Source organism: Chelonoidis abingdonii, chromosome 6 (assembly GCF_003597395.2).
Source record: "Chelonoidis abingdonii isolate Lonesome George chromosome 6, CheloAbing_2.0, whole genome shotgun sequence".
NCBI classification, from domain to species: Eukaryota; Metazoa; Chordata; order Testudines; family Testudinidae; genus Chelonoidis; species Chelonoidis abingdonii.
Window position 1 is genome coordinate 102530901 of NC_133774.1, and position 27164 is coordinate 102558064.

Sequence of the window (27164 nt, forward strand, 5' to 3'; positions counted from 1 at the left end):
ACCTTGTGCTAGCACTGTGTACTTACTATTTAGCAGAGTCTGAGAGCTGGTATTCTCTCCGTCTATCATAGCACTCTTGGATTCCTGGATCTGCCCAGAGCTGCTCGATTGCTTCCACTTGTTTTCTTTCTAGCGCTGTTACTCTGTCCACCTCTACTTCTCGGATCAGCTGAGCATTTTCCTAATTAAATGAAAAAATGAAACCTGTATGACTGAAATTTGTTACAGGAGGATGGGTTCACTGGCTATGAAGGCATGCAGTGTATCCTACACTTTAATTGGTGTTTATGGTACGTTAATAGAAGAACTTCAACAAAGAGCATGGGTGAAGACAAGCAGCAAAAAGGTAAATCACCTGAAAAAACAGACATAAGGAATACATCAGCACTGAATGCCTTGTTGGCACCAAGCAAAGAAATAATGGCCATGTTAGGGTGACTTATCTGCAATTCAACATTACTGTATCCTATTGACGGAAGGAGATTTTTGTGGTAAAGGACAGCATTTCAACATGGCTGAAGCTAAAATAAAAGATTGAAAATCTCACCAACATGATCACTTTTATCTCTGATTTCAGAGTAGCAGCCGTGTTAGTCTGTATGTGCAAAAAGGACAGGAGTACTTGTGGCACCTTAGAGACTAACAAATTTATTTCAGCACAGACGATATTTATACATACAGAGAACGTGAAAAGGTGGAAGTACGCATATCAACTGTAAGAGTCCAATCAATTGAGACGAGCAGTCATCAGCAGGAGAAAAAAACCCTTTGAAGTGATCATTGAGATGACCCACAGAAGGTGTGAGGAGAACTGGAAATGGTTGGGTCATTACACTAATTGAATCTATTTCCTATGTTAAGTTCTCCTCACACCTTCTGTGGGTCATCTCAATGATCACTTCAAAGGGTTTTTTTCTCCTGCTGATGACTGCTCGTCTCAATTGATTAGACTCTTACAGTTGGTATGCGTACTTCCACCTTTTCACGTTCTCTGTATGTATAAATATCGTCTGTCTGTGTGTTCCATTCTATGCATCCAAAGACGTGAGCTGTAGCCCCCGAAAGCTTATGCTGAAATAAATTTGTTAGTCTAAGGTGCCACAAGTACTTCTCTACTTTTATCTCTGTACATTTAATTAATCCTAATTGCTAAGTGTACTAACTTTAAAGTTATGATGGGTGTTTTATTTCAGTACAAACAAAGCTTTCCAACTGACAATCAGATACCTTCTTAAATGTTTGCTAAACTGGGGCCATATTGCTGTAGGCCTTTAACATTTCTGTAAGGCATGAATGGAGCTGAGATCATCTGCAGTAAGAGTGATTCTAAGGGTATGGCTACACTTGGAATTTCAAAGTGTTGCCATGGCAGTGCTTTGAAGTGTGAGTGTGGTCGGAGCGGCAGTGCTGGGAGAGAGCTCTCCCAGCGCTGCATGTAAACCACATCCTCTACGGGTGTAGCGTGCAGCACTGGGAGCTGCGCTCCCAGCGCTGCCGCCCTGATTACACTGACGCTTTACAGCGCTGTATCACGCCCCTGAGCGTGAAAGTTGCAGCACTGTAAAGTGTGAGTGTAGCCAAACCCTAAGTTTTTTACCATGGGTTGTGGTACTCTGAATCTCTGTTTTGACCATTGAACCCCTTGCAGTTATCAAACAGAGGTGCCAAAAGACACACCCCCCTACTGCTGCCCTTTAGGACATAGCATCTGATAAATAAAGGCCTGTACTAGGAGCATGATAAAAGTTTGACTGTGGTTATAAATTGATGACTGAAATTACATTTCTGCCCTTCTACAAAAACGTAATCCCAAAAAACTGTGTGTGTACTTAATACTAGAAGCAAGCACCACTTATTCATTTGTTTAATGAAATGAATGATGTTTAGTGTTTGCCGAGTATTGTTAAGTGTGGCTCTCCTTGCTGTGAACTGGCAATTGGAGAACTAGGAATACCTGGTTTGCCAAGACTTCTGCCAGTATGTTACTAGCTAGATTATTTATACTGTTCTTTATGATCTATAAATCTGCGATTGTTCCCCCTTCTCCCCCCTCCCCCCCCCCAGGAGTGTTGTTATGCGGGGTTCCAACCTGGAATTGGGCAACTTTGTTTGAGGAAGCAATGAAACCATTCAAGTATTTCAGGCACTAGCTGCTCCAGACAGGATATCTAGAACATGCTGTAAAAGCCATTCTGGTTCTACAGGTTTGCTATTTGAACTTAATTTGCTGATATGTTTGCTGTAATTGTACTTTTTTCATACAATAATTTTAAGACCTATGTGAATTTGCACCACTTGAGAATCTGACCCTACATATCTGTATTGCATGAACATCTTTACAGAGATTTAAATATTGTCATCATGTTACAGCTGAATTTATTAAGTTTGACCTTTTATTTCTTGGGAAGTACCAATTATGAGTTTAAGTTTTTTAGTTTCTCTTCCAAAATCAACTGCTTTCCTAAAATGGCCCTGGCATAATTATAATGACCACTTCTCTAACTTAAATGCCTTCCACAAAACATAAGAGAGAGTTGTCTCACTGACATTTTTTGAAAATATTGTTGCACATGTTCATTAATACACTGGAGAAAGGTCTCTTTTTAAAAAAGTGAAACAAAAGAGAGGAATCTCTATCTCGTCTTTTTAGCCAAGTGTACACTGATGCTGTCACAGTTTCAGGGTACCTGTATTCCTCGTCATCATCTCTCTTGAGTGGAGGTCTAGGGGGCTTTAAGGCTGCACAGTTTCCCTGCCTTATGCTGTGGTATCCCCACTGAGCCAGTCTGCCTATAGGTCAGCATCTGTGTTTTGCCTTCTTGTTTTGAGGGCTATGAACAGGGTGTTACTGGAAGTTAGCTCTAGAAGGCCAAAGTCTAACTGCTCTGCGAGTGGAGGTGATACCTCTCTGGGGGTGTTTATTTCTGGCTCTTGGAGGAGCTGTGATGGTTGCAATATTTGTCTCAGGTGCATCATCTGAACCCATCTTAGATGCTAAATGTTTTGAGGCAGTTTCAACTTTAGCTAAAAATCAAATCTATTCTAGATCAGGAATCAGACACTTAGATTTCATTTTCATTCCAAAGTTTTGCCACTGACTTAAATGTTACCAGGATTTCATCCAGAATAAATGTCCAGCCATTAAAGTGATGGCAGAACTGGTATCTGGCTAATTGACAGGGATACATTATAATTGTTTGCTGCAGAAGTCAATCCCTATTCAGCAAAACATTTAAGCAAGTTAATTGCTTTGCTGAATCATGGGTCTAAGTACAAACTTCCTAGGTGGACAGTACTGGGTACTAAATACACACACACACGGAACATTTAAATGTCATACTTTTGTCTGTGTGTATATACACACACACACACTCTTCAGTGAGTATTCCAGATCTCTGCAGAAGTCTCTGATTTTCCAAGATAGAAGACGATTCATACGGTGCATGCTGTAATAGACTGAGGATGAGCCCTTGAAATCTCAAGGATATGCATTAAACCCTTAAGTAAAAATAGTGAAGCCAGAAAAAATAATGTTTTTCCCCTCTATTTTTCACCCTGTGCAGCAGGCTAGACAAGGCCTAACCATCACTTAAGTTCCACTGTAGCCATATTTTGAGGGTTTAAGTGGGATGTAAGTAGTGCACAGGCCACTTCCTGGTCCTCTGCCCAAGAGCAAAGCTCTTGTCTGAGATTAATTTGTTTATTCAAGATTTCAAATATTTCAAGCAAACTTCCATACTTTGGTCTTAAAAAAAATTTACTTAAGTGCAGCATGAGATTTGCCACACAGATTGTACTATCTGAAAATGCAACAAATGTTAGGGCTATATGCAGATTAATATTCATCATATTTTGGGGAATGGGGTGGGTATTTCTGAAGTGGGAAGACCTGAATATTGATCACCTGCATGTCTTCAATTATGTCTGTTTTATTTTTTTCCTGGACTCTTCATACTGAGGTCCAAATAATATAGCCCAAATGCCTACTGTAAAGAAAAATCTCAACAAAAAAAACAGTATTTCACTGATTTATTTTCCACAGTAATTCATAAAATTTGGAATTACTTTTGTTACAATTAATCTGCTCTCAAGAGTGCCAACATCAAGTTGAAACTCTGATTTTACTGAAATATTCCTTATTTATTTTGCAAATGTAAAGGATATGCTCTGACTGATATTGCAGAACCCCTTTTGTACCTAATGCTGTACACTGTAAAAAGCCCAGGTATCATTTCTTCTGGGTCCTTCACAAAGAAGGCTGAATGCAAGAAGCTATAAGACAATAGCTAATTTCATAAACAGGATAACAGATTTAGCTGGACAGTATTTATGTCATTGCCATCCACACCTGTGGCTCACACACTGGTCCACTGCAGCAGAAGAAAAGCTCTGCCTGTTACTTTACATTTTATTTAGGTAGTGGTACCTGAGAGGAGAGTGTACCAGGACACAAACTTTCTAAAATAAGCTCCCACTCCCATCATGAAGTACAATTATTCTTGCAAAATGATTTTAACTGCTTTGTTTTATTTTGGGAGCTGAAAAATTGAATTCTCCAGAATATATTGTAATCTAAGTGAAGAAATAGTCTCATATTTGACAGCCTTGAATTTGTCTGCAATGTAAGTGCATTTTTTGGTAAACACATTTTACATAATGATTTCAAAAATAAACTTTTCTACTACAGTTTAGGTAAATATTAATGAAAATGTTTCAAAACACTGCAAAATTGTGCAGAACACTGTTTTCTTGTTTTTCAGCCTGATATAAGATGGAGCCAGAGAATGAGATGGCTAGCAGCTTCCCAAAGGGAGAGTTTGCTACTCATTGGATATGGTCATGTTGGAGTACTGCACCAGCCTAAGTTAATGAAGGTCTGGGAACCAAAAAGCAAATGGAGTGCCAGATACTCAAGACTTTAGACAATTGTGAAATTAATTGAACTAACAGCAAGTTGGTTTAAACTGGCAAAGCTCTGGTAGATAATTAGTCAGGTGCTGTGGTGGGAACCAAGCAATCACTTTGTCCAATTACTGTTTCACTTCAGGTGTAGGCTAGTGTGGGTGGCATTGTTCTTCCCAGTATAACCAAAGATCAAGACCACTGTGGGGGCCAAGGAGAGTGCCGAGGCCCTGTGCTGACCATCCCATCTTGTGCTTACCTCCGCCAGGTTCCGGAAGGATATAACACTGATGCACTAGGATTGCCCTGAATTCATGCTACGGGACAGGTAATTTAGGGCACACCGTGAGCGCCCTGGCCAGCCCCGCGCCGGGTCCCACCTACGCGTTGGGCGCAGCCGCCCGGAGCTTTGCGGCCATTTAAAGGCCAAGTCCCCGCCCCGGCTGGTCGGGGGCGGGGTACAAAGCCGGAAGCGGCCCACGCGCGAGTGGCGGAGGTTGTCGCAGCTCCCGGAGCTAAGGAGCAGAAGTGAGCGGAGCCTGTGGGGCCGCCGCCGGCCTCTCGCTCTCCCCCAGGCCCGCTCGGTTTCGCTACGTGAGTAAACCTGCTTCGCAATTGCTGCTTGGCGCGTTAGTATTCTAAGGGGTAACAGCTAATGTAGCCACACGCACTCATTTTATAGGTATACTTGGGATTATGTTCTCCAGGACCTTATCCCATTCCCGTGACGAAAAAAATGGGCTCTGGCGTCTGCTACTAACTTCTGGGTCAGATCTCACCATATTTCTCCTCCTTTTAATCAGAAGCTTCCTCATACGCTAATTATTATGCGTGCTTCCCATTTATATAACAAGGTGGTAGTGTTTGTGGACTTTTTTGAGACATAGCTGTGTAGTTAATTTTATACATTTATGTATTCTGCAGGATACTTGAGAAAGTAAACACATTCTAAAGGATGGCATATATGCCGAAATGCTGAAGTCAAAGGAACTGAAATTATGTGTTCTTACCTTGTTTTGCTCAGCTGTGTATGGTATTTTTAGAGTATCCATAGCTCTGATCATAGCTTGTATGGCAGTAAATATGTTTTGATAAACCAGTTTTGTAAAGCTTTTCCTATCTTCATCTGTGTAACCTGACCCATGAATAATCCTCATCTGTTTAATAAAGGTGCTCTTTCCACTTTCTCCTGTGCCTGCAAAAAAAAAAAACACATTTGTGTATGATTTACATAGGAGACTGCACCTGTGATGCAACTAACTAATTTACATTAAAAAGAAATAAGAACACTAGGTTTATTATCAGATGCCCTCTAGTGGTTGACTCTTACCCAACAAATTTATATCATTTCTAGTTTAGTTTACAATTTGAGACAGTACTTCAGACTTGCTCTCACATCCTTGAGTGCTCCTTTGGCATCTAGTGGCCCCACTGCCTTCTCAAATTCTTTCTTCTTGACCTATGCTCACTGTAGTCTCCTGAAGAATAGTTAAGCTGCCACCCTCTAAAATAACTGTGTGAATCTTCAGGATCTGGTCCAAGAAGTAACATTAAATTTAGGAAGGCTAATGGCATGAAATAGCATAAGAAACACACTTTAGACAAAGGTGTAGGTGTATAATTTGGCTAAGGAGAATTTCCTTCCCTATAAAAATCTGCTCAAGACTGCAGTTTGTTCACATTTGACTTCTAAATCTGATATGCTAAAGAACACAATGGCCAACTTTGATTATGAAAATTACACAGTCTCTCCACGGAGGTGTAAAGTTAGTAAATGTTAGCTAACTTATTTCATCATTTTCTTACAATTGTGAAAGTAAAGTTGCAAATGCTCTAGGTATGCTAAACAGCCCTCAGACTCGCCTCTTTTTTTTCTACCTCACCCCTGCTCCAAAATGGCTTTTGGTAACTACAGAGTAAGAGAGAAACTCTTACAGTATATTAAAATCTAGCGAAGGACTCCCCGTTCTGAAAGAACTGCAACAGAGACAAGATCATGCAGAAAAACCTTAGGTGCTGTTAGGCCTCAAGTTCTGTTTTTTCCCCCAAGCCTATGTTCTGTTACTAGTTTTCAGTTGCCAATCCAAGCCCCAGGAAGGTGTCAAGTTTGACTTCATATAGCAGCAGACACAGACATTATTTGGAGTTGAGTGGGAGGGCCACCTGCTCACAGTGTCTTAATTAAATGTGCACTGGTTTTTCTTACTCAACTAATCTAAATGTGTTTATAATGATTTTCCCATCAGGTCCAATTGCCAGGATCAACCTTAGCTCTTTCATGAAAGACGGAAGGTAAAATATTTAAAAAGCACCTAAGAGATTTAAGTCCAGTTGACTTTATATGAGATGTAGGCTTCTGTGTCCCTAAATCACTGTTGAAAATCACAGACTATTCACATTATTGACTTTACTCTTATCATTCTAGTAGGTTGTGTTACTTCACTGGTTTCTTGTTATTCTGTGACTCTATGATCACATACAAGTGTGTGAAAAGGGCCAGATTTAGCCACTGCTGTGGTTGTGCTTTCTTCCACTGCTGGAAAAACAGAACCCTCTCCCAGTATGTGGAACATCAGAATTACTCTGTAGCCAATGCAAATTAATAAAAAAAGTTCTGATTGTGTTTGTTTTGTAAATTACCTTTGGCTCTTGCCCACTTATTACAACTTGCATTGTTACAAAACAAACAGGGAAGTCAGTGAAAAATACAGACCATAATAATCAGTTGGACAGGCAGCAGGAGGATGACTTGCAAATATTTTTTATGAGTTAAATAAATTTCCATCTGCCAAAAAGAAAATTCCCACTCAGTGTTGATTCAGTACACACCATGCTGTGACATCACAACACCAGCAAGCCTGTTGGAACATGAAGCCCTCCCATGCAGAATTAGCTAGATCATCTTCTGTTAGTTTATATCCCACATTTTATATATAATTTGGAATAGGTGAACAGAACCATTCATATTAGCTTCAAACTACAAATACAAATGTCACCTTACTTTGACTTTCCACCTTTCTCCTGCATACCCAACAAGCTCTGGTCACCCCTCACTTATCTGTAGCTATCAATACCAGGGAGGTAAGTGAAAGAAAGGAAATGTTCAGCATTTTCTCATCACCATCAGAGGATCCCTGGCAAATCCCTGCTGCTTGCTCCCACCAATTCATTTTTCACTGTGAAGCAATTCAGAACTGTGCAGAGCATACTGTTTATTAAGAGGCTACTAATTCAAAATCCTGCAGTATTCAGAGAGATTTTACAGCCTGGATTCTGTATATATTGTAACAGCACACTCTGTCTTTGCTTTCAGTGTTTACTTTGCTTTTAAAACATCTGTACTGTAGCCAGGAAAGAATAATGTACAAACCACAGATAAACAGAATTGCACATTAACAAGTAAAAAAGCATAGGCAGGTTGAAGTATACTTTATATATACTGCAATTAGTACAGGCTGTCTATCTTTAAAGGACTAGAATGCATCCAACATTGTTTCCCACTGTTTTACATCTCCAGTGAGAAAAGATACATCGAGCAACACAGTGTCTGCTAACAGAGTTGGGGCACTGTTTGAATACTGAGTCAGAGGGGAGAGAAAAAACACCTACAGAATTACTAGCATAAAACTTTCTGGAGCAACCAGATTTTCCTTGGGAAGTTTCCCATCTACATTTTAACCAAGTCAGGTTGCACTTTGATGGAGAGATATGATAAGATCACAGGCCAGCTGGTATTTATAATATAATTATGTACCTTGTCCTTTTGCAGGCACCAAAATATAGAAAACCATAAAATCAATTTTTTCCTGTATGTTTGCCTTATGATAAGATGTGTAAAAGCTGAAGGTTAAAAAAAAGCAAAACACAAAACCAACACATATTCATACATCAGGAGTTGTGTAAGTAGGTAAGGTAAATACCCCTGCTCTGAGCAAAGTTTGATGGCCAAGCTATAAAGCAATGAAAAGAATGGATTATAAAGGTATCTGTATCAGAGGCTTACCTACATGTGGGCAGAGGTGAAAATAAATACATTTCTTACTGGTACAGGTCCCACTCTGCCGCCAGACAGGGCAGGGCCTCAGACAGATGTAAGTTCATGGATCCCTCCCATTGCATGAACACTTGTAACAAGGACTGGCTGAATTAAAATTTTTTTAAATAATGTTTATATATAATATCAATGTTCATTTAAATGTAAAAGCTTTATAATTGTTAAAACACAAATTGTCAGCATCACATACATGTCCAAATATCCTTAAACGAAACTCTAAAACAATATTTTTGTTACTTTGCCTATCTGTAAATTTTGATCATGATCAAGAGAAATATTTTTTCCATTGGTTTGTGTGTGTACAATAAAAATTTACTGGTAAAAATCTAACCCTTCTAAGCCTACTTATAACTATGTAAAATGGCTTCTCCTATTCCACCTTTTCCTTTAGCACTGCATTATCATTGGACATAAGAACCAATAGCTAGATAAGCAGTTCACTTAACTTGCAACAAGTCAGTTAAAAACAAATGTATTACTAAAACAAAATTAAAAGGAGTGGGGAGATCCTTGCACAGCAAGATTGTGAATAAACAAGAAAGGTTCTGCAGTTACTGTTAACTCAGTTCAAATGTGTTTTACTACAACAAAAAAAGACTGAGTAAATTATTAACTATGAACAGACATTAACAAATAGTGCTTTTAAACATAATTACCCTTTGCAATTTTTAATGAAATCTTTTGTAAGTTAAAACTTTCTTCTAAAACGTCTATTTTAGCCTAAGAAGTGCCAAAACTCAAACAGTAAATAAGGAATGAAAGAAGTTATCTATTGGCAGGTTAAAGCTTAAGAAAGTTTGCCTTCTAACATAGTTTTAGTCAATACAAACAGATGTCCGTCTCCCCCCCCCCCCCAATCTATCCTTTGCAGTAAGAGAATATTATACTTTGAGTTAGGGAATCCATTCCCTCAGGGAGTTTTACATGTACAGACCCACAGATTAACAAAAATCCAAATATTGATTTAATGAGCAATTTTTTTTAATGTTTCCTCAGTAGAGTATTACAACACCCTAATAGTTAACACTCCTGACTCCACTGAGGTCACCAAAGGCTAAATTTGTCTGGCATGAAATCATCTGCATCCTACAAACCAGACTACAGGCACTACATAAGGAACTAAAACAAGATCCTACAATGAAAGGAAAAGTTTAATGAAACCAAAAAGATGATAGCTGTGGCCTAACCAGAATATCTGCTTCCTAGGTACATGATCTCTTCAAAGGAAAACAGGAAAGCAAATTATGAAAGAGAAATCTCTAACCACAGAACATGGTATTCTAATAGGTCCTAACTTTAAAAGTGAATGACAGAATAGCAAAGCTTTTGTTCTTTGTTTTAGCTGAAAGTCAGCTAAATATAGAGATGATTGCCCTTGTTTTAAGACGTTCCTTACAGCAATGTAATTAAAAAGTTATGTATTGCACTTTTGTGAAAAATACTTTTAATGCCAAATACTTTAAAAATCTTGTTTCTATAAAACCTGGAGGCCTCATTTTAGCTCTCAAGCAAAATGCTCTAATTATCTCAAACTCCTCCTCATATTTGTTTTTAAAACAAAAAGGAATAGATCTACCAATGACGGCACAGCTGGTCAACTGCAGGTTGCCCTACCGGTGAACTCATGAGAGCAAGCTTTACATGGCCCAACTGGTATTTCTACATTTTCAGCCCATGGGGATTTTCAGCAACTAGCTTTTCTCCACTCCTTTCCTCCTCAGCAAATACCAGAATGGTTAACATTCAGAAGTCTGCTACTCAGCGCTTGCACCACAAAGACTTTACCTGGAGCTCTTCCATGAAGTCTAATAGCAAGTATATTGACATCCATTTCTCTATGCAGCCCTGCTCTATTCCCTGTCAATTTTAATGCAAGAGTAAAGCTGCTAGCCCTGGTACACTGGCCAAATTCCATTCTCCGTAATTGCATTCAGCACACCCAAAGTCTTCTTGTAATTTCAGTTCAACTTTCTTCACTTCCTGTCTTGAACTGTGGTCCAGCATTACTGGCTTCAAAAACTCAAATCTGTTTAACGAAATTTCCCTGCCATAGCTCCTTTTCATCCTCTTGGTGGGTAAGTTACTGTGAAGGATGTGGAGATGCCTCTATGAATGTGTGTGATTATGTTGCTTGCTATATGATTACCAGTAGTTAATTTCAGGAGGACTTACTGGCATGTCTGCAGGAAAGGGGACAATGCCTGCAGATTGCCCCATCCACCTATGCTTACTAGTCAATGAAGGTGGCATTCCCTTTGAAGTTTACTCTAACCATACGGGAATCAACTGTTTGACTGGTATCCTCAGGGGGCCTTCAGGTGGGGACTGGACAAAACTTGGCACTGGATAATATCACAGTCCCTGAAGCACAAGGGAGAAGCAAGGATTGTGGGAAGCAGACTGAACCCCAGAGGCAAGGATGTCTGCAACAACGTAGGCTTACCTAAACTTTAGGTAAAACAGCTACAGATGTAGCTGTTTGTGCTGTAAAATTGGTCACAGCTCCTGAAGGGAACACTGGAACAGAGAGTTGAAGGTACAGCTAGCCCTGAACCAGAGGTTCTCAAACGGGGGGGCGGGGGTGCTCGCCTGGGTGGACCCAGAATGTATTCTTGGGAGCATGAGATGCTTGGGGTGGGGACTTACTGTGCAATATTCAGAAGGGTAGTGGTGTGGTACAGTATTGTCATCCCTCCTTCTGTGCTACTGCTGGCAGAAACACTGCCTTCAGAGCTGGGCAGCCAGAGAGCAGCGGCTGCTGACTAAGCACCTGCAGGGCGGGATGGGATGTACACTACTATCGACACAAAGAAGAGGGACACGATCAAGTAAATTTGAGAACTGCCCTAAATCATTACTGCAACATTCATTTTGCACACCTCCTGAATGTTAATTCAGTTATTTGCCACTTGCATCCAACATGTAATTTAAGCCACTGCTGAACTTGATCAATAATCCACAGTGCAACATTTTTACTTGCATTTCTGAAACCTTAGTTAAAAATCTACAATATATACATATACAGGTGTGCATAGGGCCCACCTCCTCAACCACAGATTATTGATCTGTTCAGAATGTGACACAAAAATATCCTTTAGTTACAAATTGATTGACAAAAATAGCTGTAAATATTGAATTTATACATAAACTGGGCTGTAAATGCAGCAAAGAATCCTGTGGCACCTTATAGACTAACAGACGTTTAGGAGCATGAGCTTTCGTGGGTGAATACCCACTTCGTCGGATTCTTTGCTGCTTTTACAGATCGAGACTAACACGGCTACCCCTCTGATACTGGGCTGTAAATATGACTCTGAAATCTGTCAAGGGGATTTTGACTTGGCAGGATATTAAGCACTCTGATCAGTACAAAAAAGAAGTCACAAAAATCTTTTCCTTGAACACACAGTGATCTGGCCCATTTTTCTGAACTAGTTGCTCCACCAGTTTTCTGACTTTTATATTTATTAAACAGACTGATTTTTCCCTTTTGTTAGCTTTGTAGAATGCTGGCTCCTACCGAACCATATTCCATTTCTCTTGGAAAGAGGCAACACTTTTCAGTGCTGCTCCTGTGCTTTTTATGATACTAAATCCACATTACCTTGTGTCTACATCATTTCATTTATGAAAAAAAACCACTTTGATTGCTTTTCCCAGTACAAGGATTCACATTTCTATAAAAGAAACACCTTAAGTTAAATTTTTACCCAATTTTAATTTTTAAAATGGCATTTCATAAGCACCTGATTAATTCTGGTATTAGCAAGTACGGCAGGTTACAATTCATGATTCTGCAACATTTAACTTCACAATGTAATGGTCAGATTACTTGATACAGTAATACTTGGTTTATACACCATTACAATTTTGCATTGCTAAAACATATTGGCTGGTACATTCCTTGTATTAAATGACTTATTTAAGGATTTAAACACCAGTGATGATGAGTGCTGCAAAAACTCCTGGCAAAAGGATTTTTCTTTTTAGTTTACTAAACAACCATTCTATCTCCAAACCTGTAAAATCTGTGAAGCTGCATGAAGATTGTGCTATTAGAGGTATTCAACCTCTAATTGCTGCATCTGGAGAGACAAATCCCCCCAAGGGAAAGATTCTGATTCCAGTTACTTCAAACTGAGACTTGATTTTAGCCCCAAGCATCTGTTATTTCAAGGGTATATGATAGCTGCGCTCTCCTGCTAGAGCCTCCAAACAAGCTCAAGTTTATGAGACATTATACCTGAGACAGGATGTCACAGTATTGCCATCCCCAAATGTTCAAAAAGTGTGAGTCAGGCTCACCAAAAATCATGAGTTTGGCTTTAAAATCATGAGATTATGTAAAAATAATAGATTTGGTGTTCTTTTTATTTGCCTTCTGTTTTTTGTTTGTTTGGGGCTTTTTGAGCATTTAGGGTACACTTCACATTTTGAAGCTTTCTCCACAGCCATGAGGGCTAGAAACTTACTTTTTCTCTAATAATTAAGGCTGAAATCATCACCTATCCACCTGACTCCAGGAGCTGGGGCTTTAAGGAAAACAATAACTGTCATGAGGCTCATGATAAAGTCATGGGAGTTGGCAACACTGGTCATGGTGTCAGATCAGAACCTCTATTCTCTTCCATGCTGCAGAGATTTTGGAACTTTGTTGATTCTCTAGCAAGTAAGAGTTTTTAATGATTGAGAGAGAAAGAGATGGGGCAACTATCCCCAAATGGCTCCCGATTAGCCACCAACTGTGCACATAGTATTATTTTGGTTACTCCATCTCAGCCCCTTCTCAGCCTGTTTGTTTATCTCATCCACCTGCAATGTTGTGCATAGTAGTTAAAAAGTAAAACTAAGGGACCCACTTCAATCCTAATAGTGATAACTAGACGGGTGAATCAACTTGGAGACAGTTTAGAAAGGACAGAAAGAATTCAATGTTGTTTTCTCCACAATTATTTCCAAAGGAAGTAGAAATGGTTTGAGTAAGACCTATTATAATACAGCTATAACAAGAGGGGAAAATGGTCAATTAATATACAAAAAGAGCCAGCAAAACTGTTCCTCAGGAAATGGGATAATTCCTATTGTATGAGACAAGATTTTCTGTAATTTTTCAGTGGGCAGAATGCTGAATCTCCTATTTAGTTGAAACTCCCCTCACCAGAATTTCTGACTGCATATCTACAGCCTTGCTTATATTCACAACTGTAAATATTTATAGCACACGCTTGCTAATCACTTTGTTGCTAAAGGATCTTTTTGTTTAAAACTTGTGAGCGGTTCGTGAGGTAAACACTTGTAATATACGGGCCAGGACAGCCTACACGTCTCTATCCAGACTGTACATATGTATTAGACAGACATTTTAAACATCAACTGCTGTCCATGAGCATTTGACCAGGCTAAAGGTGACTTGTACCACAAGCAGCCATGCATATAATAACTACTCTCTACCCATCTCCATTGCTGTTGTAGGCAAGATCAAGGCAGGAACCTAACAGAGGGGTGAATCCCTTGTATTTCTGCTGTGACAAAGAGAATAGGGAAAGTGGTGGTAAAGCTTCAGGGAGCAGTCACCAGGGCCAGCTCCAGGCACCAGCATTCCAAGTGGTGCTTGGGGCGGCAATCTGCAAGGGGCAGCAGTCCCTGTTGTTTTGCCCCCAAGCAGCGCACCGAATTGCCGCTGTGGACAGCAGGGGCAGTCCGTGTGTCCTTAGGGTGGCACATGGGGTTCTGCGGTGGCAGCAATTCAGCAGCAGCTTCTACGTTTAGCTGTCCGCAGCGGCTTCAGCTAAACATAGAAGCTGTCGCCGAATTGCCGCCGTCACGGAAATGCGCCTTCCGCCCTAAGGGCACACGGACTGCTCCCGCTGCAGCAGCAATTCCAGAGACCACTGAAGCCAACAGGAACCTCTGAAGTGCTTCAATGTGTGCTGAAGATGTCTTATATGAAATTCACTTCTGTGCACTGGGCTATTATAAAGGCTACACTCCACTTACAACCCACTTATATCTTCAAAATGTGGCTTTCCTGGGGTTAATCTGGTGCATAGGCTTATGCTGACTCTCTGCTCACCATTCATTCTTTTCAACTGCTTAGGAATGTGCCCATGTGTGATTCAGTGTGAACTGGGGTATAATTGCTATTTCATAGTCAAATACAACCACAGCCCCAGAGTTGCAGTAAGCTAAGCCAATGTCTTTACCCTACACAGGAAGGTAAAGATTGGCCATATGGATCTATGTTCCTGTCGTACATCCGAAAATCTGAGAAAGGCAACAGAAAAAAATTATTATTTTGAAGTGACAACCACAGTGACTCATCTGAACTAGAGCTAGAGCTTAAAATACAAAACAAAAAGGAATAAGGACAAATTAGATTCTGCTGTCTGAGATCAATATCTTTTCTGATGAAGTCAAGCAAGGTTGATTCTAGAATAAATTTCTCTCTGATAATAGCCCATTTCATTTATGATCATTCTCTAAAAAGTGCTTTAAATCAGTGCTATTTTCAGAGGGGTGGGACCTAATCAATAGAACAAGCAGTGGGAGTCAGAAGCCCTGGGGCTCTTTTGTCTGCTCTGCCACTGATTTGCTGCGTGACCTTGGGCAAATCACTTCCCCTCCTCTGTTTACCCTCTCACCTTTTTCTTTTCTATTTAGACTGTAAACTCTCTGGGGACCATCTCGTGTAAGTGCAGTGCCTATGCTACTGGGGACCCAATCTTAACTGGAGCCTGTATGTGCCACCGTAATACAAATTAACAACAAACAATTGGCAAGTAGTTGTGAGTATACCACACATTTAAGCTGGACCATTTGACCTCCAATCTAAATTTTCAAAAAAAGTCAGATACACATTTTTATATGATTTAGTGGAGAAAATGCCAGTGCACAGTAATTTCTGGATTAAGTTTGCTAGCTAACATTAAATTACTGTATGAATATTACAAGGTATTAGGAGAACACATAATCTGCAGTCCCTTTAATTCAGTAAACATTCATGAAGAACAACCTGATAAGGTTTCAATTATGCAAAATACTTACCAAGCTCAGCTCTGTTAGGAAGTATGTGACTTAAGTGGCATCAGCCACCCAAGAAGTGTGAGTAGCTGGCACCTTCTGAAGTGGTGCTGCTTTTATAAAAACATGTTACCTTTTTATGATAACTTGTTAATAAATTCTGAACAATGGAATTGTGCTAGATAGCTGCACACACAGACAATCCACCTTCTTTCATAATGTGTTTTATAAATACACACACACACAATTTCAAATATGGAAAGTCAGGTTGTGAGCCTGGCTGTAATAGCTCATAATCCTTCCTTTTCCACCACTAAAATAAAACAAAAAATGCAGCTACACGTACACTTATAGGGACAATGCTGTCTGCAGCAGGGGGCTATGGAGTGGATGACATCAAGGTCTTACCGTTCTAGGATCTGAACCCTCCATACTTGAAACTGGCCCTGCTCAAAATTGTCCACGTAATCAAAAACACAGTGATGTTGCAACATTTTTGCTACAACTCTCTTCTGAGTTCCAAATGCACCAATAAATTTTGCATCTTAAACATAACTCTGGAAAAGTCAAGAAAGAAAAAGCAGTGCTGTGTGGTTGGATTAAATAATTTCCCTTAACTCAGTGGTTCTCAACCTGCTGCCCGTAGGCCACTTGCGGCCCAGTCAGCACACAGCTGTGGCCCATGTGACATCCTCAGGGTCATACAGGTAGTATTGGATGCGGCCCACATAACACATTGTGGGCTGCAAATGTGGTCCACAATGGTAAATAGGTTGAGAACCACTGCAAACTGATGCACAGGTATGTAGCTTCCTGATCAATTCTGATGCAGTATGTTAACAGCCCTTTGTAATGTGCTTTCCATGTTGGGTTTCACCTTTGTTAATGTGTGTTCTCACAAACCAACACCACAAAAATATGCAGGGTGAACAGAGAGCAAGTGTGAAAAATCAGGACAGGGGATGGGGGGCTAATAGGTGCCTATAAAAGACAAAGCCCCAAATATTGGACTGTCCCTACAAAATTGGGACAGTTAGTCACTCTAAAAATATGGTTCATAGCTGGACAATTTTTTGCTAGATGCTTGAAACTGACAGGATGTGTAATGGAATGCTAAGCTGTATTTTATTGTTCAGCCACTAGATGGCACTGTGCATAAAATAGCTTATTTAAACAAACCTCAGCCATACCTGGCAGAGCATTACAGGATGTTATGATGAACACATCTGGTGTGTATAAGCAAGCTCTGTAGCCAGTCCATATCTGGCCCAGGAACATGACAGGATGTCATGAAATACAAACTGAAGAATACCAAGACTACTGCTTGTTTGAGAATGATCTTAACACTGAAACCTTCTTTCAGAGAACTGTAACTGGAACTTGGATAGTATCACCTTCTTTATTAAATGAATCCTAATATTGCCCCACTGTTGCCTCCCATTTACCATAACAAATCGTAAATATAATGAAATATCTAGATGATTCTTTTAAAACACACACATTAAGAATGGCTACTGCTTCATAATCATCGTGCAACTCTGATTTAAGGCAACAGGTTGAAAATGTTAGTAGGGTTTTTCAGTACTTGCAGTGGAAAGGCTGCAAACAATAAATGGTCTTCTCTGTTTAGTCTTCATTTAGTACCACTGGGAACCAGCTGTTTCTACGCACAGGGTAAAATAAAAAAAACTACTTGCAGTAGCTTGCAGACACAATGCAACTAAAGGTCCTATACTGAATGCTTATTCTGTACATTTGGAAACAGCTGGATGTTGAAAACAACTTGATGATGGAGATCTGCATTTGCTACTCACTATACAAAGTTTGGGGGTGGGGAGTAAGGGAAGGGGGAGTGAGGTTGGGATGGGGAGGACAGGATGCAAGAGGAGTACAAAACTAACTCCAAATCTAAAATTAACATCTCTAAGCTTATCACTGTCATCAATAGATATTTTGCTACATGGATTCTGAAATAAAAATGACTGAATACCACACATTTTGCTAATATTTTTATGTTCTTTTGTCCATAATGAATGTAATAGGGGGAACTTTGCATTGAATTTCAGTGTCATATTGAAACCTAGAGTTGGGACCTGAAGAAGAGGAAAATTAAGGCACAGTGGCACATCCAGACAGAAAAGGTGAGGCAATGGTGTGACAGGGATTAATATATTTTCTCTGACATCAGACTGAAGGTTCTTTATTATTATTTCTGTTATGGCAGAAAGGAACTCCAGTCAATTTTTGATTTGGGCCCCACTATGCTATGCAAATAACAGAGGACAATCCCTGTCCCAAAGAGATTATAAACTAGATGCAACAACTGAACAATACAGACAGACAGAGGCAGGTTACAAGATGATTAAGTAATAATGAAACAAATAGTTTATCACAAGAGCTGAAGTCTCAGTACTAACCTAAACAATGCCAATTTTTGATTTGGAATATCTTTTCATTTCAAATACAAGTGACAATAATTATGAAATGGACACATCCTAAGGACAGTATGAATTGTTGGCCTTTGCTAACAAAAAGCACTTAATCACAGCTGCCTTCATTGCTTATTTGCCTTAGTACATTTATGAGCAGAGATTAATACTTTGTACAATATACATTAGAAAAAAAGTAAATCTGATCATTATTTTCTTTTTTAAGTGTTAGCCCAACTATGAAAACATGTTGGAGGAGGGGAAGGAATGATGATGTGTTGCATGCTAATAAATGCAAGAGATGTAGTATTTTAATTTGTAGCAGTTCTTTCATATGTCTCTCAGCGTGTACAGGCTGTTATTTCTGAAGTGTGTGTGTGTGTGTGTGTGTGTGTGTGAGAGAGAGAGAGTCCTTCAGCAGAAGACAGGCACAAGCAAAATCATACCCTGAGAAAAAAAATCCAAGTTAAAAAGGGACATTAACTAGAGGAGCTCTTGAGTTGGTATTTAAACCACAGAAATGTAAGAAATATGCATGGAAAATTTCTCTGTTAAGGTTAACTTCATTTTACAAAATGTTCTCACATATACGTCCAAAGAATTGTACTGGCTCAATTTTTATTGCAGAATAGAGGCTCTCTATATAAATTACATCAGATAAACTATGCCTGCTTAAATTTGCCAATGAAACCACACCAGTTTTTTATTTAAAACACAACTTGAACCTAAGACTGTTAAAGCAGAAGTATTTAAATAATTTGGAATTCCTCAGTATAAACATCTATTCCTGGGATTTAATTAAATACTGTTTCATATCTAAGAATTAGCAGTTGAGTTCATCACAGAACTTTCAGACGCAAATTTTTTGGTAGAAAGATATATTACTGTCTTAAAAGCAAATATAGTTCTCTAAATTTATTTATCCTTCCTAAAATATTGGGGCTCAAATATCACTCAGGTTTGAAGCAAAAAGGGGAAAACAATGATGAATGCAAAGCTAAAAAAGTCCACTGTCACAGATCCTTTGGTTTTTGGTGGGCTGAAGGGGGGAAATCTTAAATCTAAAGAGCATTCTAAAGACATCTAAAGATTTCATAAAATCTAAGACACCTAGAATTGTTCCACAGGCATTTTTCCCCCTGAATTTCAACAGAAACAGATTATTTCTTTAAAAGAAAATAATATGCTGAACTGTTTGAAATCCAAGCATTGTAGCAGTAAGAACCTGAAAGTGAAACTGACTAAACAAAAGTGAAATTAATTTAAGTGAATTTCCAGTATTAAAGTAAAAAAAAATTGTACAAATTAAACAAAGAGCTTAACTCATTACAAACAAACTAGATTTTTGAAGTTCTCATGTTTAATATACAACATATTATTAGTAACATAAGGGACAAAACCTTTTTGCATTTAACATATGATCTTCAGCAATAGTGTCTCAGCCAAATGTCCTTGTTCCTTCTTTGCACCATATGTAAGTGAAAACCAAGCAGATGGAAATGTTACAGGAAGTTATTTCAATTTTTTTGATTCTCTAAATATCACTATCACCCTCACTGCATAGAAACAGCCCAGCAGATACAATCAAAGTATTGTTTTGATTTGCACTGTTTCATTAAAATAAACTTATTGCTGAGGCTTTCAGACTCTTTCATATTACAGGCGAACACTCAGAACTGGCCTTCAAATGTGCCCCAGAATCCTTAGCACTTACAGCCCCCACACCTCAAAACAATTTCCACAGGAATCAGTGGAATGGTGTATAGGTCACTCTTGGTGTCAGAGAAAGGCCAGTTAGTTACAAGTGATTCAACAAATCAGATTCAGCAGAAAATAGGATGTAGGGAATGGAAGTTAGTTTGAAAATCCCCAGCAACTGTAGGGACTCCCCCTCTGGGGCTAGACACTCCAAAACAGGGGAAAAAACTGATGGGCTCACATAAAAGTGACAGCTTGTTCTTTTAAAACCTATTTCCAGATAAAATGATAAAATATTATACATCTATCCACATTTTACATGGCTGTAAAGACAGATTTCCAGGCTGAGAACAAGTCTGAGGAATGTCAGCACAAAAATTGAAGAAGTCAATAAGCAACTTACAGTAGTGGTATACGGCTGTCATCTCACCTATAAATATACTGTAATATTAACTGTAATCATATCTTGCATTTTAGCAAAAGTATTCTACAGACTAAGAACTTAACATGGGGAATATGATGCACTCCTTGTTATATTGCCACACTTGAAGCAATACATTAAAAACAAAAATAGACAGCTGCTTAAAAAATTAACAGAGCACCCAAGAACATACATTAAAAGACACCTTGACCAAAAAAGCGTGGTAAGTAATAATATATGCCAATGCCAACATCAGCTACTAAATATCACTATACAGAACGTTAGAGAGACAAGGTGGGTGAGATAATATTGTTTATTGCACCAACTTCTGTTGGAGGGCGGCCTGGTCTACACTACGCTGTTAAATCAATTTAAACAGCATTAAATCGATTTAATGCTGCACCCGTCCACACTACACTGCTCTTTAAATCGATTTAAAGGGCTCTTTATATCGATTTCTGTACTCCTACAAAACGAGAGGAGTAACCCTAAAATCGATATTACTAATTCGGAATAGTGTTAGTGTGGACGGAAATCGACGTTATTGGCCTCCGGGAGGTATCCCACAGTGCACCACTGACCGCTCTGGACAGCAATCAGAACTCAGAGGCACTGGCCAGGTAAACAGGAAAAGCCCCGCGAACTTTTGAATTCAATTTCCTGTTTGGCCAGCGTGGAGCTCTGATCAGCACAGGTGACCACGCAGAGCTCATCAGCACAGGTAACAATGCAGTCTCCGAGAGAAGGATACTGATCTGAGCAGTGCATGCTTCTGTGGCTATGGCAGTTGCCAGTTACATCCAGGGAAAAAGGCGCGAAATGTGTCTCTGTTCACAAGGGAGGGTTGAGCGTACCGCAAAACCCGCAACAATATAAGTCTATGACGGGAAAAGGCCACAGCAGGGACTCAGTGCAGTGCAGAGTAAAAGTTAAGGAGCTCAGACAGGCATACCAGAAAACCAGAGAAGCAAACGGAAGGTCTGGGTCAGGGCCGAAAACATGCCGCTTCTATGCTGAGCTGCATGCAATTTTAGGGGGCTGCGCAACCAGTACCCCACCCCTGGCCGTGGATTCAGAGGTCGGGGTTGTAAATATCAACATGGATGAGGATTCTGCGGAGGGGAAGATGAGGAGGAAGAGGAAGAGAGGAGAAGAGCTTGCTGAGAGCACACAGCACTCCATTAGCCCCAACAGCCAGAGCTTTTTGTGACCCCAGAATTACCTCCAGCCCCCCAAGCCACTAGCCCCAGACAGTGAAGCCATGGAAGCGACTCTGGTGAGTGTACCTTTGTAAATATCAAACATGGTTTAAAACAAGCGTTTTTAATGATTGATTTGCCATCAGGGCTTGTGATGCATTCGCAGCCAGTAAAGTACAGGAAAAGTTTGTTAACATGTCTGGGGATGGATGAAAATCCTCCAAAGAAATCTCCATGAATCGCTCTTGGAGGTACTCAAAAAGCCTTTGCAGAAGATTTCTGGGCAAGGCAGCCTTATCCCGGTCCCCATTGTAGGACACTTTTCCTCGCCATGCATGTAACAAGTAATTCGGTATCATTGCTTCACAAAGCACAGCTGCGTATGCTCCTGGTGACTGCTGGCATTCAAGAAACATACGTTCTGCATCTTGCGCTGTTATTCTCAGGAGAGTTATATCATTCATTGTAACCTGGTTGAAATTCAGGAATTTAATTAGGGGGGCATACATACATGGCGATTTTCCTACCCTACTGGCTGCCGCTTAAATCAAATCCTTCCGTGCACGTAGCAAAGTGGGGGGAGGGAGGAAGGATAGCGCTGAGCTTTCTCGTTTGGCGAGCAGGAATCTTCCCAGCTACCAGCCACGTGGGGCGGGGGGGGGGGGGGAGAAGGAAGGAGGGGGGATGATTACCAGTGATCTTACATGATAGCAGCCATGCGGTGGGGGAGGAGGGAAAGAGGGGGGTTGGGTTCTGCTGGTTCCTCTTAACAGAACAAGGCATCGTAGGGCACTGTGTATATGAAGGCTGCAGAAGTCAAACATATAAAGCCTTTACCATGGGCGCATGGAAGCTGAATTATGATGCCTGGACCTGCGTCTGTGAGATCTGCAACACCAGAGCCACAGGCACTCAATATTAAACGATGCAAAATGCGACCCTTGTAGTGAAATCACATGTGCTATGTAAGGTGGATAGTGTTATTCACTGTGAAAGAGTACAAGCATTGTTCTGTAAAAATGTATCTTTTTACATACTTCTCTCCCTGTTTTCCCTCCCCCATGCAGCTGCACAGTTGTCCAGCCTCCCTACCCATCCGAAGCTAGCTCAGATAAGGCAGAGGAGGAAGAGAACGCGAGATGAAATGTTCTCAGAAATCATGGAAGTAACCCGCAGTGAAAGAGCTCATCAGAAGAGTGAAGGACGTGCTAGTAGCAAGTACAGGAAAGATGCCAGTGAACGGAGGATAGGAGAGACGCTCGAGATGAGAGGTGGCGGCAGGAAGATCAGAGGTGTAGGCAGGAAGATCAGCGGTGGCGGGATGCAACGCTGGAGCTGCTGCGTGATCAAACTGATATCCTCCGACGCATGGTGTATCTTTCAGGAAGAGCAGCGGGTCACAGAGTGCGCTGCAGCCCCTGTGTAACCACCTCAACCCTCCCCATGTTCCATATCTCCTCACCAGACGTGTAAGAACGCGTGGGGGAAGGCTTTCTGCACCCGCCCACTCCACCCCCGTGGACAGTCCAACCAAAAGGCTGTCATTACATTGAAATGTGCTTAATGGCCTTTCCTTCCCTCCTATCCTCCTCCCAAACCACAGCAGGCAGGGATACCTTGATAATTCTCTGCCTCTTTTATAATTACTTTTTAATAAGAATACATCCAAAGGGGAGGGTGGGTTGCTTACAGGGAATGCCTTTTAATAAAGAATACATGATTTTAAACCATACTGAATGACTTTTAATAAAGAATACATGATTTTTAACCATACTGACTTTATTTCCTTCAGCAAGCTATAAGCAAAGGGGAAGGGTGGGTTGCTTACAGGGAATGAGTCAATCAAGGGGGAGGGTTCATCAGGGAAACAAACACAGCAGTCACACCGTACCCTGGCCCGTGCTGAAACTCGTTTTCAAGGCTTCTCTGATGCGCACCGCCTCCTGGTGTGCTCTTCTAATCGCCCTGGTGTCTGGCTGCTCGTAATCAGCGCCAGGTGATTTGCCTCAGCCTCCCACCCGCCATAAAATGTCTCCCCCTTACTCTCACAGAGATTGTGGAGCACACAGCAAGCAGCAATAACAAACGGGACATTGGTTTGGCTGAGGTCTGAGCGAGTAAGTAATGTTCGCCAGCGCCCTTTTTAAACGGCCAAATGCACATTCTACCACCATCCTGCACTTGCTCAGCCTGTAGTTAAAACAGCTCCTGACCACTGTCCAGGCTGCCTGTGTAGGCTTCATGAGCCATGGCATCAAGGGGTAGGCTGGGTCCCACCAGGATAACGACAGGCATCTCAACATCCCCAACTGTTATTTTCTGGTCTGGGAAGTAATTCCTTGCTGCAGCCGTTTAAACAGAGTTGTGCTTTTTGAAGACGCGAGCGTCATGAACCTTCCAGCCATCCCACGTTCCTGAATCGAAAAGAGCACCAGCATGACCGCACAAGAACTCATCTGAATCGTAGTATGTGTCTATGATTCATGCTAACAACTACGTCGCAAGAGAAATGAAAAATATTTGAAAGAAATCTCAAATCTATGAATGGGAAAGCCACACCAGGGACTCAATGTGCAGTGCAGAGTAAAACGTATAGGAGCTCCGACAGGCATAGCAGACAAACAGAAAGCTGAACGGAAGTTGGGGTAGGGCCGACAAACATGCGCTTCTATGCTGAAGGCGCATGCATTTAGGGCTGCGCAACTCACCCGACCCCTGCGCGTGATTCGAAGATGGGGTTTGATAATATAACGCATGGCTGAGGATTCTGCGGAGGAAGGATGGAGGAAGAGGAGAGCGAGGAGAGTGTGCTGAGAGCACAGGCCTCCGTTACCCAACAGCCAGGACTTATTTGACCCAGAATTACCCCGCAACCCCCCTTGCCACAGTCCACACATGTGAACCATGGAAGTACCTCTGAGTGAGTGACCTTTTGTAAATATCAAACATTTGAAACAGCGGTTTTTAATCTGATTATGTCACGCTGTGTATGCATTCGCAGCCAGTAAGTACAGAAAAGCTTCATTAACATGTCTGGGGTGGAGGAAATCCCTCCAAAGAAATCGCCATGAGAGTCTTGGAGTACTCCAAAAAGCCTTTGCAGAGATTCTGGCAAGCACCCGCTATCGCGTACAAAACAATAAGCACATTGTAGACACTTTTCCCTCGCCATGCAGTAAAAGTATTCAGTATCACTGCCACAAAGCACAGCTGCGTATGCTCCTGGACGGCTGCATCAAGAACACTACTTCTGCATCTTGCTGCTGTTTTTCTCAGGAGATTTATCATATGCCCCATCAGGCACTGGGCTCTCAACCCAGAATTCCAAGGGGCGGGGGAGACTGAGGGAACTATGGAATAGCTACGGAACAGCTACCCACAGTACACCGCTCCAGAAATCGACGCTAGCCTTGGACCATGGACACACACCATCGAATTAATGTGCCTAGTGTGGACGTGCACAATCGACTTTATAATATCAGTTTTATGAAACCGATTTTAGCTAATTCGATATTATCCCGTAGTGTAGACGTGGCCGGGGAGACAAGCTTTTGAGCTTACACAGAGCTCTTTGTCTGATCTGGGAAACATACCGTACTTAAAGCATCACAGGTACATACAAGGTGGAACAGATCATATAGCACAGGGGTCGGCAACCTCTGACACACAGCTAGCCAGGGTGAGCACCCTGGTGGGCGGGGCCAGTTTGTTTACTTGCCACATCCACAGGTTCGGCCGATCGTGGCTCCCACTGGCCGCAGTTCGCCGCTCCAGGCCAATGGGGGCTGCAGGAAGCTGGCGGGCCGAGGAATGTGCTGGCCGCCACTTCCCATTGCCCCCATTGGCCTGAAATGGCGAACTGCGGCCAGTGGGAGCCACGATCGGCTGAACCTGCGGATGTGGCAAGTAAACAAACTGGCCCAGCCCACCAGGGTGCTTACCCTGGCGAGCTAGGTGCCAGAGGTTGCTGACCCCAGGTACAGCATAAGTAGTTAACACATATTTCAACAGCCCATTTAAGGTGAAGTGGCCCATTAACACCCCTCCAGTCATAGAGGGCAAAGGGGGGGGGGGCAAAATGCAGTTGAGGAGGTTATAATAGTTATAAGAAACCATAAATCCAGTGTCTCTATTCAGCCCATGATTTTTAGAGTCCTAGCAAAGTTATGAATTTAAGCTCTGAGGCTTGTCTTTTGAAAGCACTGTGCAGATTTCCTTTGAGGATGAGGATCAGTCAGTCAGATATAGTGATCGCTTTGTGAAAAGCGTTCAGGGTCTATTTGTCTTTTATCATTTTTCCTGTGTGAGTTCATTCGAGAGTACGGTGATTATCTGGTTTCACTCACATAGTTGCTATTGCAGCATTTATGCACTGGATGAGGTACACCACATGGAATAGGTATGCATAGGACCCATAGATCTTGAAAAGTGCATTGTAGGGGATGCTGATCACTGTAGCAGTGGAGATATGTCTGCAGGTTTTGCATTTGTTGTTCTGACAGGGTGTCATGCCATTTTTAGTTGGTGTTTTCCTGGTCTGGGGGAGCTTACTTCTGATGAGCTAGAAGAGGGCTTGTTTGAAGAAGGAGGAGTTCAGGAAATATTTCTTTCAGCATGGAGTCTCCATAGAGTATGGGTTGTAGTTATTTGATGATAGCTCGTATGGATTCTGGTGTGTGGCGACATGTGACAACTAGGGGTGTGCGGTAAGAGGGAGGTTTTATTTCTGTACTGTCGCAGATTCTCTGAGGGTATTTGGGTGGCCTATTCCATAATGCAATCTGTTCCACCATGTATTTAGCTGTGCACTCTGAATAAATTTCCCCAGACCTGAAGAAGAGCTCTATCTAAGCTCGAAAGCCTGTCTCTCTCACCAACAAAAGCTGGCCCAATAAAAGATACTACCTCACACACATTGTCTCCGTAATAGCCTGAGAGTGACATAGCCACACCAATACTGCACACTATACAGAGTAGAAATGTACGTGAAGAGAGGAGTCAATGGGACCTAGGTTTTCATGTAGTTTTTTCCACATGTTAAACAGAGAAATCAAGACCTTAAACTGCAAGCTGACAGATCAATTACATGACTGCTGAACATATGAAAGTACTTAAGGAAAAGGGATTGCTTATTGTTTACTATTCTTTCATCAAATTTCCTATATGCATTAGCACAGGGGTAGGCAACCTATGGCATGGGTGCCAAAGACGGCACAGGAGCTGATTTTCAGTGGAACTCACAGTGCCCGGGTCCTGGCCACCAGTCTGGGGGGCTCTGCATTTTAAATTTAAATTTTAAATAAATTTTCTTAAACATTTTAAAAACCTTATTTACTTTACATGCAACAATAGTTTAGTTATATATTATAGACTTATAGAAAGAGATCTTCTAAAAACGTTAAAATGTATTACCGGCACACGAAACCTTAAATTAGAGTGAA

The 27164-nt window shown here is 41.1% G+C and overlaps 1 protein-coding gene and 1 long non-coding RNA gene across 3 annotated transcripts in view; one reads left to right on the top strand and one right to left on the bottom strand.

Moving 5' to 3' along the window:
* Positions 1-27164, bottom strand: part of GNA14 (G protein subunit alpha 14) — a 67398-nt gene that overhangs the window by 11849 nt on the left and 28385 nt on the right. Inside the window, exons 2-4 of one of the 2 annotated variants that reach the window (XM_032790453.2) lie at positions 15030-15220; positions 5913-6097; positions 27-181 (exon numbers count right to left, since the gene is read on the bottom strand). In XM_032790453.2, coding sequence (XP_032646344.1) covers positions 27-181; positions 5913-6097; positions 15030-15036 — 347 coding nt within the window. In that variant the 5' untranslated portion in view covers positions 15037-15220. The remainder of the gene's footprint in view (positions 1-26; positions 182-5912; positions 6098-15029; positions 15221-27164) is intronic. The other variant, XM_032790452.2, reaches the window with a different exon arrangement.
* Positions 5376-22859, top strand: LOC142046999 (uncharacterized). The gene is made up of 3 exons (XR_012656147.1): positions 5376-5496; positions 18043-18117; positions 22791-22859. It is a non-coding gene; the product is annotated as an uncharacterized LOC142046999 (long non-coding RNA).